We start from the raw sequence: 16,070 nt of genomic DNA on the forward strand, positions 1-16,070 counted from the left end.
CACTTTGCAACACTACAAACATTTCAATAGTGCATAATTTGTGTGCACAACTTGCCGGCTCTTTTAATCCATTAAACGGGTGGCGCCAACTCCCCCTTCACCCTCTCCATTCCCCTTTCCCCAGTCGTGCTTTTTGCATTCATTATGTGTTGCAGCTTCCTCTTTATGATTTTCATTCGCGACGTCGCGAGCAACGAGCAGCATCATTGTTTGCGGTGTTAATATTTGGCGTCTGCCACCACCAGGCAAGGACAGCAAGGACAACAAGGACCCAACATCAACTCGTCATCAGTCATCAGGCGCCGTGCGCCATTTTATTGTCAGCTTGTTACTTTTGCCGGCTTATTGTGAATGTCATTGCACTTTTTGCAGCCTTTTCTTCCCTTTTCAACTTTAACTCCACAACACTGCAAAATAAATGTCCCAACTATATATTCACATTGTTTTGTCCGCTTCTTTTCTTTTAGCACGCCCTTGGCGCAGATCTAGCCATTAGCATACCGAACAATCCGGGCCTAGACGATGGCGCCTCCTATAGACTGGACTATAGCCCGCCCTCGGGCTCACCGGAGCCAAACACAACAATTGCCTCGCGGGACATTGGTGACGAGATCCAATTCTCCAACGCCTTGCCCGGCACCAAATACAACTTCTGGCTGTACTACACCAATTTCACGCATCACGATTGGCTCACCTGGACGGTAACCATAACAACAGGTAAAATGAATATTGCAAAGAATCATATCCAGTCTCAATTTAGTAAAAAAAACACTTTTGATGCCAATAACTCTTCTAGTCTTTGAGATTGAAGTGTTTAAGAGCGCAGACAGACAGAAAGACGGAAATAAGTCTATATATGGATTTGAAATTGTCTAATACTCCCATTTCGACTGTCTTAGATCAATCTATGAAAGTCATGAAAGTAGAATCTTTGATTTTAAAGCATTAAAAAGCACAGACAGACAAAAAGACGGAAATAAGTCTTTATATAGATTTAAAATTGTCTAATACTTACATTTACACTTAAGTAAATCTATGAAAGTCATGAGAGTAAAAACACTTTTTATGTCAATAACTCTTTTAGTCCTTAGGATTGGCGTGTTCAAAAACGCAGAGAGATAGAAAGCCAAAGAATATTTGATATATGGATTGAAAATCGTCTAAATTCTCGCGATTTCAAATATTATATGAATGGCATGGAAGTAAAAACCACATGTTAATGCAGCGTCGAGTCTTATAGATTGAAGAGTTCAAAAGGGCGCACATACAGAAAGACGAAGAAACATCGATTTGATGGGTTTGAAATAGTCTAATACTTGCATTTACAATGTCTTGGGTAAATTTATAAAAGTCCTGAAAGTAAAAACCACTTTTGATGTCAATAACTCTTCTAGTCTTTGAGATTGAAGACAGAAATATAAAGAAGGGTTTATATATGGATTGGAAATTATCTAAATTATCGCGATTTAAAATATTATATGAAAGCCATGGATGTAAAAATCACTTTTCATGTTAACAAGGCTTCGAGTCTTATAGATTGAAGAGTTCAAAAGGGCGGACAAACAGAAAGACGGAAATAAGTCTTTACATGGATTTGAAATTGTCTAATACTCACGTAAATAACTCTATATATGGATTCAAAATTATCTAATACTTACATTTAAAATGTCTTGGTTAAATTTATAAAAGTCCTGAAAGTAAAAACCACTTTTGATGCCAAGAACTCTTCTAGTCTTTGAGATTGAAGGGTTCAACAGGGCGGACACACAAAAAGACGGAGAAACGTCGATATATAGATTTAAAATTGTCTAGGTAGCTTCAAGAAAAACTTGTAAAGAATAAAGAGAGAATTTTAGAATTTTCAATTGCAGAACGACTTCATTGAATTTCTTTTAAATACCTTTCAATGTCAATGCAGAAATTTTTTCTCAACAACTTTGCTAAACAAATGAACTTCACAATGCTTCACCTTTTCATTTCACAAAATTTGAAAAAGATCTTAGACAGATAAATAAATATAGTTACTATCTATGCGGTCAAAAAATAGATGTCAATAGGGGTAAAATTAGTGAAGCTTTCGTGTGTTGGCGAAATCACGAAGCATCGGTGGTTCAGTGGTAGAATGCTCGCCTGCCACGCGGGCGGCCCGGGTTCGATTCCCGGCCGATGCAAAATCAACTTTTTTTGGATTATTTTTTATTAATTTACGATTTTTTTTAACTTTTCAGCACCCGATCCGCCATCGAATCTGTCGGTGCAGGTGCGCAGCGGCAAAAATGCAATCGTATTGTGGTCACCGCCCACACAGGGCAGCTATACGGCCTTCAAAATCAAGGTGCTTGGCCTCTCGGAGGCATCGAGCAGCTACAATCGCACCTTCCAAGTCAACGATAATACATTCCAGCACAGTGTCAAGGAGCTGACACCGGGCGCTACCTATCAAGTGCAGGCCTATACCATCTACGATGGCAAAGAGTCTGTCGCCTATACGAGTCGAAACTTTACCACAAGTGAGTAGATAGTATATTGAATTATATTCTTCCATTCTCTGTTTTCTGGTGTCGGAAAATATTAATAACTATAACAACAACAACAACCATATTATTCTCTGTTCTTTACACACTCTTAACTCTCTTGTGTGCATCTCTTGTAATTGTAACTAAAAAAAAAAAAAAAATAAATAAAAATTTAAAATAAAAAGGTCGAAGGACGCGGCATAAAGAATTGCTGGATATTAAAATTTTGAGAGGTAATGTAATCCCATGAAATTTTCGGCTCGTCTACAAAAATTGCATGCCGCACAATTTGCTCGTCGTTGTTTGTATTTTGTTTTTGGTTTTTCTATTTAAATTACTATACTATAACTGCCACCCCTGACTGGTGTGCAACCCTGACCCCAAGCCAAGCCAACCAAAACTGACCGCTGGCAATGCGCCAAATTCATTTCACCAGCCAAAAAAAAAGTAAAGCTAAAAAAGAAAGAAATTGCACAGCAACCATTTTGGCACTTTCTCCAACCACAGTCGCTCCCTCTCACTCTTCCTCTTCCCTGGCTCCATCGGCCTTAACCTCAACCCACATTGTGCACGCTATTTGCATTTGCCACCACAACAAAGTGCGATTACACACACAAATATCCTTATATCCCAGCTGCACAGTTGAACATTTAAACCATGAATTGCATGGATTTTTATGCTGACGCGACAACTCTATGCAATATGACCATTTGGCAATAATGTTTCATAAGCCTATTAAGTTGGCTGCGGCTGACATTAACCATAATAAATGAAAGGTATAAAACTAAAAGTAGGGTTAGGTAAAAGTTGTAGAAGAACTCATTTAACAAACAAACTTTTACAAACTTAATGTGTTTCCACATTGAGTGGGTCAAACTACGTAACTAATCCGTCTATTGTCAAATGTAGCTATTTATTTGAACTAATCACAACTAATAGCTTTATTTAACTACTTATATCTTCGTAATAAACCTAACCTAACAAATTTGAATTCATTGTTGAATTTTGTAACCACTGTGCAACTGCACAAAAAATACTTTTGTTTGCTTGCACATCAGTCAACGCAACATAGTTGTATGTTAGCATATGCATGGTACAATGGGTCGTATACGCAACCCGCTAAAGGAACATTCCCTTTATTTTAATCCTGTACTTACTCTCACTCTCTCTCTCTCCCTCTTAGAACCCAACACACCTGGCAAATTCATTGTGTGGTTCAGGAACGAGACAACGCTGCTGGTGCTGTGGCAACCGCCTTATCCAGCGGGCATCTACACGCACTACAAGGTCTCGATTGAGCCGCCCGATGCCAACGACAGTGTGCTGTATGTGGAGAAGGAGGGCGAACCTCCCGGTCCGGCGCAGGCGGCCTTCAAGGGTCTTGTGCCCGGTCGGGCGTACAATATATCGGTGCAAACGATGTCTGAGGATGAGATTTCACTGCCAACAACGGCGCAATATCGCACGGTGCCGTTGCGACCGTTAAATGTGACATTCGATAAAGATTTCATCACATCCAATTCGTTTCGGGTGCTGTGGGAGGCGCCCAAAGGCATCTCCGAGTTTGACAAGTATCAAGTGTCGGTGGCCACAACGCGACGACAGTCGACAGTGGCCCGTAGCAATGAACCGATTGCCTACTTTGATTTCCGTGACATTGCCGAGCCGGGCAAGACGTTCAATGTGATTGTAAAGACAGTCTCCGGCAAAGTAACTTCGTGGCCCGCCACGGGCGATGTGACATTGCGACCGCTGCCGGTGCGCAATTTGCGTAGCTTCAACGATGACAAGACCAACACAATGATCATCACCTGGGAGGCAGATGCGGCAAGCACGCAGGATGAGTATCGCATTGTGTAAGTACGGATTGACAGAGTTAAGCTCCCTGCCAAATTCCTGGGGTTCCCTTTTTGAGTACTGATCAAAATGAAACTTCCTGACGAATTCCTGAAGTTGCCTCTTCCGGAACTGATCAAAATGAAGTTCCCTGTCTAGCTCCTCTTTCGGAATTCATATACATTTAATTCCCTGTCGAATTTCTGAGGTTGCCTCTTCCAGAAAAGGACAAATTGAATTCCCGGCAGAATTTCAGCGGTTACCGCTTCCGGAACTTATCAAAATGAACTTTCCTATCTAGTTATTTTTCGGAATTCATCTAAATTAAATTCCCTATTCAATTCCTGAAGTTGCCTCTTCTGGGACTAACCGAAGTCAAACTCCCTGTCGAATTCCTGAGGTTACCTCTTCCGGAACTAATCAAAATTAACTTCCCTATCTAGTTATTTTTCGGAATTCATCTAAATTAAATTCCCTATTCAATTCCTGAAGTTGCCTCTGTCGGAATTAATCAAAATTAAGCTCTCTGTAAAATTCCTGTCATTGTCGCTTTTAGAAGTGACTTCAATTCAACTCTCTTCCTAGATCCTGAGGTTTCCTCTATCAGATTTAACCTAAATTAAACTTTCTTTACGCTTAGCTACCACGAGCTGGAGACGTTTAATGGCGACACCAGCACTCTGACCACAGGTCGGACTCGTTTCACTCTCGAGAGTCTGCTGCCAGGCAGAAATTACTCGCTTTCCGTACAGGCTGTCTCCAAGACAATGGAATCGAACGAGACGAGCATTTTTGTGGTCACGCGTCCCTCATCGCCGATCATTGAGGATCTGAAGAGCATACGTCAGGGCCTCAACATAAGCTGGAAGAGCGATGTCAACTCCAAGCAGGAACAATACGAAGTTTTGTATTCCCGCAACGGAACAAGCGAGGTGCGCACCCTCATCACCAAGGAGTCGCGTTTGGTCATCAAGAATCTGCAACCAGGCGCTGGTTACGAGCTCAAGGTCTTTGCCGTTAGTCACGAGCTGCGAAGCGAACCACACGCTTACTTCCAAGCAGTCTGTGAGTACACAATATATGCAACATTTATTTCCGCAACTCAATTTTTCAAATTCCCCTTTGTTTAGTTCCCAATCCGCCACGCAACATGACAATTGAAACTGTGCGCAGCAATTCGGTGCTTGTGCATTGGTCACCACCGGAAAGTGGCGAATTCACCGAATATTCCATACGCTATCGCACCGACAGTGAACAGCAGTGGGTGCGTTTGCCTAGCGTACGCTCCACCGAAGCCGACATCACTGACATGACCAAGGGCGAGAAATACACCATTCAAGTGAACACCGTCAGCTTTGGCGTCGAAAGTCCCAATCCCCAGGAGGTCAACACCACAGTGCCGCCAAATCCCGTCTCGAACATTATTCAGCTGGTTGACTCGCGCAACATTACGCTGGAGTGGCCCAAACCCGAGGGTCGCGTCGAGTCCTACATCCTCAAGTGGTGGCCCAGCGACAATCCCAGTCGTGCACAGACCAAAAACGTTTCGGAAAACAAGTCGGGTAAGTACGTCAGAGGAGTCCTCTGGACTAGATCTAAAATAAGTAGAAATGTGTGTGTAGAGCAACGACAGAATCGATTCTAAACATCAGGAGAAAGCAGGAACATTTTGGAGATATACCTAAGACAAAAAAAGAAACAATTATAGAATGATAAAGCAGGAAAAACAGAAAGCTGTTGAATACTCCCGTCAAGTACATCTAAACTAAGACTAAGTCTAAACTATGCGAGACGAACAGTGAAAGTATCGATTCTAAGCTTCAGGAGAAATCGGACCGTTTCGGAAGTTTCCCTAAGACAAAAACAAACAACTACATATTAAAATCCGAGAATGAGAAATCATGATAGAAAGAAGACTGTTGAATGCTACTGTCAAGCTGGTCTAATTTAAGTAGAAATGTGTGAGAAGAACAACAAAAGGATCGACTCATAGTTTTGGATGAAATCAGAAACATTTCGAAAGTATCCCTAAGGCAAAAAACAAAGAAGTAGTCGAAAGTAGAAGCAGACTGTTGGCTTTTGACGAGCAGGTCTAATCTAATTAGAAATGTGTGAGAAGAATCACAAAAGGATGGATTCTAAGCTTTCGAAGAAAGAAGGAACTGGAAGAAAAATACCTGAAATGGTATAGGGCTTAGGAATGCATAACAAACAGACCATTAACAAATTGTGAAAGCTATTGAAAGATACGGACTCATTAAGAAAGCCACACAAATATAAACCAAGTTCCACAATCAAATATAACCCCTCAAGTCAATAGCAAAGCGTTTGAAATCCGAAATTCTTAAACACAGGAACATCATTTCCCCCAATTTGTCTCCTCAAATAAACCCTTAACTTATAAACGACTTTTTGTTACCCGTTTTCTTGCAGCGGACGATCTGTCGACGGTGCGCGTTCTCATTGGCGACCTGATGCCCGGACTGCAGTACAAGTTCGACATTCAGACGACATCCTACGGCATACTGTCGGGCATTACAAGCCTTTATCCCCGCACCATGCCGCTTATACAATCCGATGTGGTAGTGGCCAATGGCGAGAAGGAAGACGAACGGGATACAATCACACTGAGCTATACACCGACGCCCCAGTCGTCATCGAAGTTCGACATCTATCGCTTCTCGCTGGGCGATGCCGAGATCAAGGACAAGGAGAAGCTGGCCAATGACACCGATCGCAAGGTGACATTCACCGGTTTGGTCCCGGGACGTCTGTACAACATCACCGTGTGGACGGTGAGCGGTGGCGTCGCCAGTTTGCCCATTCAACGACAGGATCGTCTCTATCCCGAACCGATTACACAACTGCATGCGACAAATATTACGGATACGGAAATCTCGTTGCGTTGGGATCTGCCCAAGGGCGAGTACAATGACTTTGACATTGCCTATCTGACGGCCGATAACCTCCTGGCCCAGAACATGACCACTCGCAACGAGATCACAATCAACGAGCTGCGACCCCATCGCAATTACACCTTCACCGTTGTGGTGCGCTCCGGTACAGAGTCATCGGTACTGCGCAGCAGTGCACCGCTCTCGGCGAGCTTTACGACCAACGAGGCGGTGCCGGGACGCGTGGAACGCTTCCATCCCATGGACGTGCAACCGAGTGAGATTAACTTTGAGTGGTCGTTGCCATCGAGCGAAGCGAACGGTGTCATAAGGCAATTCTCCATAGCCTACAGCAATGTGAATAACGCCAGCGATGCGGGCGCCCAGGACTTTGATTCCGAGGAGTCGTTCGGTGTGATCAAGAACCTCAAGCCGGGCGAGACGTATGTGTTCAAGATACAAGCGAAGACTGCCATTGGCTATGGACCGGAGCGTGAGTACAAGCAAACGATGCCGATATTGGCGCCACCTCGACCAGCCACTCAGGTGGTTCCGACTGAGGTGTATCGCAGCTCGTCAACCATACAGATCCGCTTCCGCAAGAACTATTTCTCCGATCAGAATGGTCAGGTGCGCATGTACACGATCATTGTGGCCGAGGATGATGCTAAGAACGCGTCCGGATTGGAGATGCCCAGCTGGCTGGATGTGCAATCGTATAGCGTTTGGTTGCCGTACCAGGCCATCGATCCGTATTATCCATTCGAGAATCGTTCAGTCGAGGACTTTACCATTGGCACCGAGAACTGTGACAATCACAAGCTCGGCTATTGCAATGGTCCGCTCAAATCGGGCACCACATATCGGGTGAAAGTGCGCGCTTTCACCGGTCCCGACAAGTTCACGGACACCGCTTACAGTTTCCCCATACAGACAGGTATGTTTAAATTGGCAAACCTTACGCCCGCCCCCGCACCTAATCATTTAACAACCCTTATCCACTTTAACCCCTTATCGTATGTCTTGCCTTTTTGCATGTTCATAATAGAACTGCTGAGCTCACCGGGTAAGACACCTTATTGCGTTTTCATCATCAACAAAAACAAAAACCTGCTGCTGCTATTCCTTGCATTTAAATAATCAACTCTCCTTCGCTTTTGCTTTTATTCCCCCCGATCGAACTAGATCAAGACAACACGTCGCTAATTGTGGCTATCACGGTGCCGTTGACCATCATCTTGGTGCTGCTGGTCACACTGATGTTCTACAAGCGTCGGCGAAACAATTGCCGCAAGACGACCAAGGATTCGCGTGCCAACGACAATTTGTCGCTGCCCGACAGTGTCATCGAACAGAATCGCCCCATTTTGATCAAGAACTTTGCCGAACATTATCGCCTAATGTCCGCCGATTCGGACTTTCGCTTCAGCGAGGAGTTCGAGGAACTGAAGCATGTGGGTCGGGATCAACCTTGCACATTCGCTGATCTACCCTGCAATCGTCCGAAGAATCGTTTCACCAACATTCTACCCTACGATCATTCGCGCTTTAAACTGCAACCGGTTGATGATGACGAGGGCTCTGACTACATCAATGCCAACTATGTGCCCGGCCATAATTCGCCACGCGAATTCATTGTCACCCAGGGACCTTTGCACTCCACACGCGACGACTTCTGGCGCATGTGCTGGGAGAGCAACTCGCGTGCCATTGTCATGCTGACGCGCTGCTTCGAGAAGGGACGCGAGAAGTGCGATCAGTATTGGCCCAACGATACGGTGCCCGTCTTCTATGGCGACATCAAGGTGCAGATACTCAACGACAGTCATTACGCCGACTGGGTGATGACCGAGTTCATGTTGTGTCGGGTAAGTTTTTCTTCTACTCCTAAGTCCATCCTGCTCGCTCTCCTTTCCTTACCTGCCATGCGCGCCTCATTTTTGACTACCTCATGCAGGCTATTCCAATTCCTATTCCTATCTTCTATTGAAACCTATTAACTCCGTTAAGTTGTTAATTCAATACATTCCTTGTCCTTGACTCAAAGCATTGAATCCTAGTCACTCCGTTAAGTTGTTAAGCCCATATATTCCTTGTCAAAGTCTTGTTTTTCGATTTCTCGTTTTATTTAAAAAAAAAGCACAAAACATGGGTTTTGCTCATCTTTGTCTAAGAAGTTTTCCTAATGATTGATCTTTTTCTCTATCCTGTCGGTATCTTTGTTGTATCCCAATCTTCGAGATTTATGTTTCAATTAAATTCTTTTTGATTTCATGAGCTCTCCTATCCATTGTATTCTTTGTCCACTTAATATTTTTCCATTCGTCTTTGTTGAAGAGGAATTCTATCTCCCTTAGAAGTTTTCCTCGTATTTCCCAATTGATCTATTCAGTCTCTATTCAAGAGGAATACTATCTCCCTTAAAAGTTTTCGTCGTATCTTTATTAAAGAGTAATTCTGTATCCCTAAGAATTATTTCCCAATTGATCTACCCAGGTTTTATCAACTCTTCAACTCTTGATTCTTAGAAGTCTTTCTCGTATTTTCCAATTGATCTGTCCAGTCTTTATTGAAGAGGTACTCTACCTCCCTTAGAAGCTTTCTTAGAATCTTTATTAAAGAGGTTTTCCTTGTATTTCCCAATTGATCTACCCAGGTTTCATCAACTCTTCAGCTCTTATTTATCAATTAATATTCATATTCTTTTCTCGCCATCTTCTCTTCTCGCCCACAGGGCAGTGAACAGCGCATCCTGCGACACTTCCACTTCATCACCTGGCCGGACTTTGGAGTGCCAAATCCGCCGCAGACGCTGGTGAGATTTGTGCGCGCGTTCCGGGATCGCATCGGTGCCGAGCAGCGTCCGATACTGGTGCACTGCAGCGCTGGCGTTGGCAGATCGGGCACCTTCATCACCCTCGATCGCATACTGCAGCAGATCAATACGTCCGACTACGTGGACATCTTTGGCATCGTTTATGCCATGCGCAAAGGTCGGTTCAAAATTGGGGGTCTAAATACAGAACATTAATTTTCCCTTCCTTGCATTGCAGAGCGCGTTTGGATGGTGCAAACCGAGCAGCAGTATATCTGCATACATCAGTGCCTGCTGGCGGTGCTCGAGGGCAAGGAGAACATCGTGGGACCCGCCCGTGTCATGGAAGACAACGAGGGCTTCGAAGGTATGTACCCAAATTTCATTCCGTCCCTTGTTCCCTATTCCCTACACAAAAAAATTACGTTGCCTGGTGCTGGGCCTGCTTTGGTTTTTGGTAAAGCGACTAATCCTAACCTGAAATTCCTCAAAACAATGAAAAGAAAAATCCACAATTTGGTGACGGGTTCTCTCTCTCTCTCTCTCTCTCTTCTAACAAACAAATTTCTGCTAACACAAAATACATTGCACACGCATCATCAAAAAAAAAAAAAAACGAAAATGAGTAGGCGGCGATGGTCAAATGCAGCAACAAGGCGCCATTGTGGCGACCATTGAGGAACATCATCAACATCATCTACATCAGCAGCTGCTGCTGCAACCGGACGAAGCCGAAGCGATCGACGATGAGAACGCCGCCATACTCCACGACGATCAACAGCCGCTGACGAGCAGCTTTAGTGCTCACATGACAAGCTTTGGCGCAACGAATGGCTTGGGACTGCAGTTGGCCTCGAATTCGATGAGCTCCTTCGGTGTGGTGGGCAATAACAACACCTCGGCGGGATCGACAGGAGGTGGCGGACAGGATCAGACGTCACAGGACAGATGACATTCGGTTGTCAATCAGAGTGATAACAACAATTCGGTGGTTATTGTTCTGGTTGACAACAAGCCCAGCTCAATGATCTGCAAGGAGGGCAGCAGCATCGATATCGATGTGAAGAAGGAGCCCAATCAAGTCATTGCCCCCAATGGGGGCTACACAACATTGCAGCATCGTCGCAAATCCCAACTGATCACATTTAGCGCCAGCTCATGTGACATCAAAAACAGTCTGAGCCATGAGCTCATCACAACAGCAGCTGCAGCGAATTCCTCCGCTGCGAATTCCGGTGGAAATTCCGGTGCCGGTAGCCAACGAGCGAGTCGGGCGAATGTGCGTCTCAGTTTCGCCGAGGAGGATGTCATGATATTGCCCCCAGCTGTGGCAACGAACACAGTTGCACCTCCGATGGAAGATGATGTCTTTCGTCGTCGTCGCTCGCTGCTCAGCGAAGTGGAGCTCGGTGTTGAGGCGGGTGAAGAGGGCGTCGAACTGCAGCTCGAGGAGGAGCTCGAGGAGGAAATAGAAGAAGAAGAGGAAGAGGAAATCGAAGAGGAAGATCTTTATTTGCACGACGAGTTCGAGACGCACATCGATGCCAAGTCGAATAATGCCAACGATGACAGCGGAGGCGGCAGCTATGAGGATTCCCATGCTCTGCACAGTTCGTTGGGTGGCAGCAATCGGAACAGTTTGGAGAAGGACGACGATGACATCGAGGTGGATGTGATTAGCACCGATGTCAGTTGCTACGATCAACTCTTAGGCAGCAGTTGCAATACGACGCGAAATGGCGATGACGATGACATTGCCACGCTCATCGGTGATGGGGATAATTACACCAAGCTATCGAGCAAACATCAGTCGGCTAATGCGGCAACTAATGTGCCATCTAATGCTCAGCATAATGCTGTTACTGTGGGTGAAACTGGCAACGCAGGAGGAGGTGGCGGTGGCGGTGGTGGAGGTGGTGGCATCATCTATGCCAATCCCTTCATGGGTTTGTAGTCTTCTCATACTTGCTCTCCCTCTCTCTCTCTCTCTCTTTCTTTATTTTTGTATGTTATCTCTCTCTCCCTCTCTCTCTCACTCTCTGTCTCTCTCTCTATCTGTGTATCTCTCTGTCTTTTGCTTTTGTATGCCGCATGCAACTTGTTGCCGCTTTTTTTTTTAATTTACTATAAACTTTTTTATATACTTTTTTTCGTAGCATGTTTTTTGTTTTGTTCTCCTCAAAATGATCCAATATCTAATTTGTTTTTTTTCCATTTTTACAGATGACGAGGGCATCGCGGAATCGGGCATGTAAATGACGATGTTTCTTCCTCAAACCCTGCCCCCCCAAGTTTGCCTACCCTCCGCAGCATCAGAAAACAAAAGGAAAAACACTACATAAAATTTAATTTACTTAAGTAATTCGAAAAGCAACGCTTGATATTATACTTGATACATCATATATATACATATATATACATATATCGTACACCATATATATCGTATATCGTACAACGTACTATACGAAACCCACTCAAACAAAAAAAAAAAAAAACATTGGATCGGATGCGCAATAATTCAACTTTTATACATACATCTCAGAAAAAGAAAAATCTAAAATATTTCGAAAAAAAAAAAACAGAAAAATAAAGACGAACTCAACTGCGGCTAGCCGAAGTTTTAATGCCCTTACAGAGAGTGCTTACAACTTCTAAATCTTACACTGATTATCTTACATAAGAAAAACTTTTATAAAATGATTTTATTTATTTAAAAATAAACATTTCATAACCTCACTTTAAATAATTCCCTCCCTAGCCAAGCTTAAATTTGTTATAATCAGATATAAAAAAGATTTTCAAGCAAAAATATGTCCGATAAAGCAAACATATAGTACATATTCCAATTCCGATTTTAAAGATATCTGCAAATCAATAAGTTTCACGGTATAATAAAGTCAAGCATCGCTCGCTCTCTGTCAAGGTGCGCTAAAGGGTATAAAATTAGAATATCTACTAAAAAGATCCAATCCTGTATTTGTATTTGTAATTTGTACTATCCGTATTTGTATTTGTAATTTGTAATCGCTGCTAAAATACTGATACTACCGATATTATATAACTGATTGTCAACCTAAACATATTTTTATTGCTAGCCACAATTTTTTGTAATGTTATATAATTATACATATATATATATACAATATATACACTATATACCATATATATATATATATATATATATATATAGATATCAATATATATATATCGTATGTATCTTCCAATTTTTGTACACTAAATGTTAGTTGAAAACGACGAAGTTGAAGAAAAGCGCTAATGGTTTTTTTTATATACATATATACTAAATATATATATACTATATATACCATATGAAGATTTAGGGTATATATGCCCGATATTGGGGCGTCAAATAACTACTAAACCGAAATGCTTGAAAATATATATATAAATTATATACATATGTACATATAAATGTATGTAATCAAATGCAATAATTCAGTTACATAGTTTTTAAACGATAACAACAAAAGAGAAAAGAATTAATTTTTAGACCATATTCCCCCCGTTTTTTTTTTTTTTTTACTTTTTACCGATTAAATCTACTTACTGTATATGTAAACAGTATCTTTGTATATGTGTGTAATTTTGTGTATGTATGTGCTACTTTAATGTTGTTTCTACATAATTAATATATATAGAATTTTATTTAAAAATCATCGTTTTATTTTTGTGTTTCTTTTTCGTTCATTTGAATTTTTATCGATTTCGATAATCTAACGATAACGATAACGATGAGAGAAAAAACAATACATGGCTAACAGCGCACAATAACTGTTGAAAGCACAAGACGCTGTTAGCTTAACGAACTGTACACCGACAACAGCAGCACAACAACAACAACAACAAGAACAACAACAAACATGAAGAGAACAAATGACCAACGCATTTTGTAAGGCGATAATCATTTACAAACAGCAAACAGAACAAATACAAAAATTTTACATTTCTTTTGCCTTGTATATGTATGTATGTTTGTATGTATAAGTAACGGAACTTGCATACAACATGGCTGATTTACATTTTAGTGCTCAGCAGGTGCCAAAGCAATACACACACACACAGACAAGCATAATCATGGAATAGGGAAGTGTGTAAAACAATAAACATGAGAATGTAGCAATAGAGAAAATGTAGTCAAATTAATTTGCCAGTGCAATAGAATGCTTTTAGACTAGGTTAATACTACACATCAACAAAATGCAATACTTACAACGAAAACAAAACTGCCCCTTCCCCCCAACACACACACATACACACAAACACAAAGTGTCATACATACCATATATGCAAAACACATATGCAAACACATAACTAACAAGTCTGTAGTAGAGAACGCATACACATACATATGCTTGACTTGATATACATACATAGAAGCATAGACTATATATGAATGGAATACATATGCATATGCAATAAATACATATATAAATACGTATATATATATAAATACACACACGTCTATATCATTGTAATAATTATTTGTAATGTTTATCAGTAGAATTATGATATGAAAATGAAAAATGCATATTAAAAACGCAAAACTCACCAAATGTATTCTAACGGAATCACTTTCACTGTTTTTTATTTGGCGCCCTTTAACGCATCACTAGCAATGCAGTGGAGAGTATATTTTGTTTATCGATTGGAATATACTGCAAGCCAGCAGTTATCGATGGCATTCTAATGTTTGAATTAAAAGCGATGATTTTGATCTGACAAACTCTCGCCCGTTTTGGATACTCTACATAAATCGTTTTTAATTTAGCTTTATTTTGCGCGCAATATAGATTGAGTTTTGATTAATATCGATTAAAATATACTGCAAGCTTTCACTTTTTTCGATGACATCTCAATGGTTTGGCGGCTGATTCAAAGCGAGGTTTTCGATTTACAATTTAAATTACGTCTTTTTTGTTTATAACAATTAAATATACATACATACATTATCTTACAAATTAGGCACAACAGAAATGAGTAAACTAAAGCTAATGCAATCTAATTTGACGCCTTCATATTTGCCAGCGTTGCATCCAACTCAGACTGAATATGTTCGAATTGATTGAACAGCTGCAGGAGCTCCGGCTGCGTCATCTCAAAATTAATATCCTCACCGGCGCCCGTCTTTAATTGCAACACTGCCAGCGCCGTCTTCTCTCGTTGCTGGCAATGCGAGGCAATCTCAACATTCAATTTCCATGCCATGTCCTCAATCACATTCGACTCGTAGCGTTCGCTGGCCAAGTTGTTCATCATGGGCGTCGTTTGACGGACCCACAGACGCAATATGGCATCGATTTTCGCCTCGTCCTGCAGCTGGAGTTTCTCGCGCAGCTCACGCTGCAAATGACTTGGCTTGATGATGAACGTGGAGATGCGACGCAAAATGTACGAGAATGTTTTGATCAGCAGCAGAAAGTCGGCACGCGGAACGCCCACCAAACGTTCCAGCTCCTCCAGCGTATATTCTGGTTCACTGCTTGTGCTGCTGCCAGCTCGCTCCGTTGTTGTAGTCGTCACACTGGTGCCCACTGTAATGCTGGGCGCTGGCAAACCAGCTCCACTGGCGCCACCTACACCACTGCTTGCGGCAGCGCTGCTCGAGGGGCTCATTTGACGATGCACATAGAGCAACACCGTTGTGAACGTTTCGTAGGGCAGTGCATTGATGATTTTGATGCCCTCGCGTGCCCTAAACAACAATATGGTGGAATAAGTGCATTCAAGTCAATTTAACTTTACGCTTACCGCTCGGTGATCTTAATCCAGTTAATACTCATTGCAATTGCAAATGTATCACAAAACAAAACAACAAACAACTTACAGAAATGCAATGATTTATACTGTCCAGTGTAACCACATCATATTCGATCAAAAAATATACCACAAATACATTACTGGTTTGGTTACACTTCTGCTAACAAAAAAATCCCAATTTCAATGCATAAAAATACCAAATTTATAAAAATGCAAATGACTGCAGTGTGA

The 16,070-nt window shown here is 42.1% G+C and overlaps 2 protein-coding genes and 1 non-coding gene across 5 annotated transcripts in view; 2 read left to right on the forward strand and 1 right to left on the reverse strand.

Moving 5' to 3' along the window:
* LOC117568465 (tyrosine-protein phosphatase 10D) overlaps positions 1 to 12,679 on the forward strand; it is a 64,518-nt gene extending 51,839 nt beyond the window's left edge. The window contains exons 3-14 of one of the 3 annotated variants that reach the window (XM_052008591.1): positions 468 to 717; positions 2,229 to 2,510; positions 2,702 to 2,749; positions 3,700 to 4,372; positions 4,993 to 5,417; positions 5,483 to 5,914; positions 6,786 to 8,183; positions 8,295 to 8,312; positions 8,432 to 9,114; positions 9,981 to 10,239; positions 10,300 to 10,428; positions 12,285 to 12,679. In XM_052008591.1, the coding sequence (XP_051864551.1) occupies positions 468 to 717; positions 2,229 to 2,510; positions 2,702 to 2,749; positions 3,700 to 4,372; positions 4,993 to 5,417; positions 5,483 to 5,914; positions 6,786 to 8,183; positions 8,295 to 8,312; positions 8,432 to 9,114; positions 9,981 to 10,239; positions 10,300 to 10,428; positions 12,285 to 12,316 (4,629 nt within the window). In that variant the 3' untranslated portion in view covers positions 12,317 to 12,679. Of the gene's footprint in view, positions 1 to 467; positions 718 to 2,228; positions 2,511 to 2,701; positions 2,750 to 3,699; positions 4,373 to 4,992; positions 5,418 to 5,482; positions 5,915 to 6,785; positions 8,184 to 8,294; positions 8,313 to 8,431; positions 9,115 to 9,980; positions 10,240 to 10,299; positions 10,429 to 10,690; positions 11,148 to 12,284 lie in introns of those variants that run through there. The other 2 variants (XM_052008590.1, XM_052008592.1) reach the window with 2 other exon arrangements.
* Positions 2,101 to 2,171, forward strand: Trnag-gcc (transfer RNA glycine (anticodon GCC)). The gene has a single exon. It is a non-coding gene; the product is annotated as a tRNA-Gly (tRNA).
* A 2,160-nt stretch (positions 12,680 to 14,839) lies between the features above and the next one.
* LOC117569083 (uncharacterized) lies at positions 14,840 to 15,976 on the reverse strand. Its single transcript, XM_034250102.2, has 2 exons — positions 15,831 to 15,976; positions 14,840 to 15,774 (listed from the first exon to the last, which is right to left on the reverse strand). The coding sequence occupies exons 1-2, from the start codon at positions 15,860 to 15,862 to the stop codon at positions 15,081 to 15,083; spliced, it is 726 nt and encodes a 241-aa protein (XP_034105993.1). The 5' UTR covers positions 15,863 to 15,976; the 3' UTR covers positions 14,840 to 15,080.
* Between the last annotated feature and the right edge of the window lie 94 nt (positions 15,977 to 16,070).

This window comes from Drosophila albomicans, chromosome X, assembly GCF_009650485.2.
Source record: "Drosophila albomicans strain 15112-1751.03 chromosome X, ASM965048v2, whole genome shotgun sequence".
NCBI classification, from domain to species: Eukaryota; Metazoa; Arthropoda; class Insecta; order Diptera; family Drosophilidae; genus Drosophila; species Drosophila albomicans.

What these genes read in the sequence shown, in the direction of transcription:
- LOC117569083 (XM_034250102.2), bottom strand. Translation starts at nt 15,862, where the DNA reads ATGAGTATTAACTGGATTAAGATCACCGAGCG. An exon ending in TGGATTAAGATCACCGAGCG is followed by an intron (nt 15,775 to 15,830) that starts GTAAGCGTAAAG and finishes ATTGTTGTTTAG; the next exon opens with GGCACGCGAGGGCATCAAAA.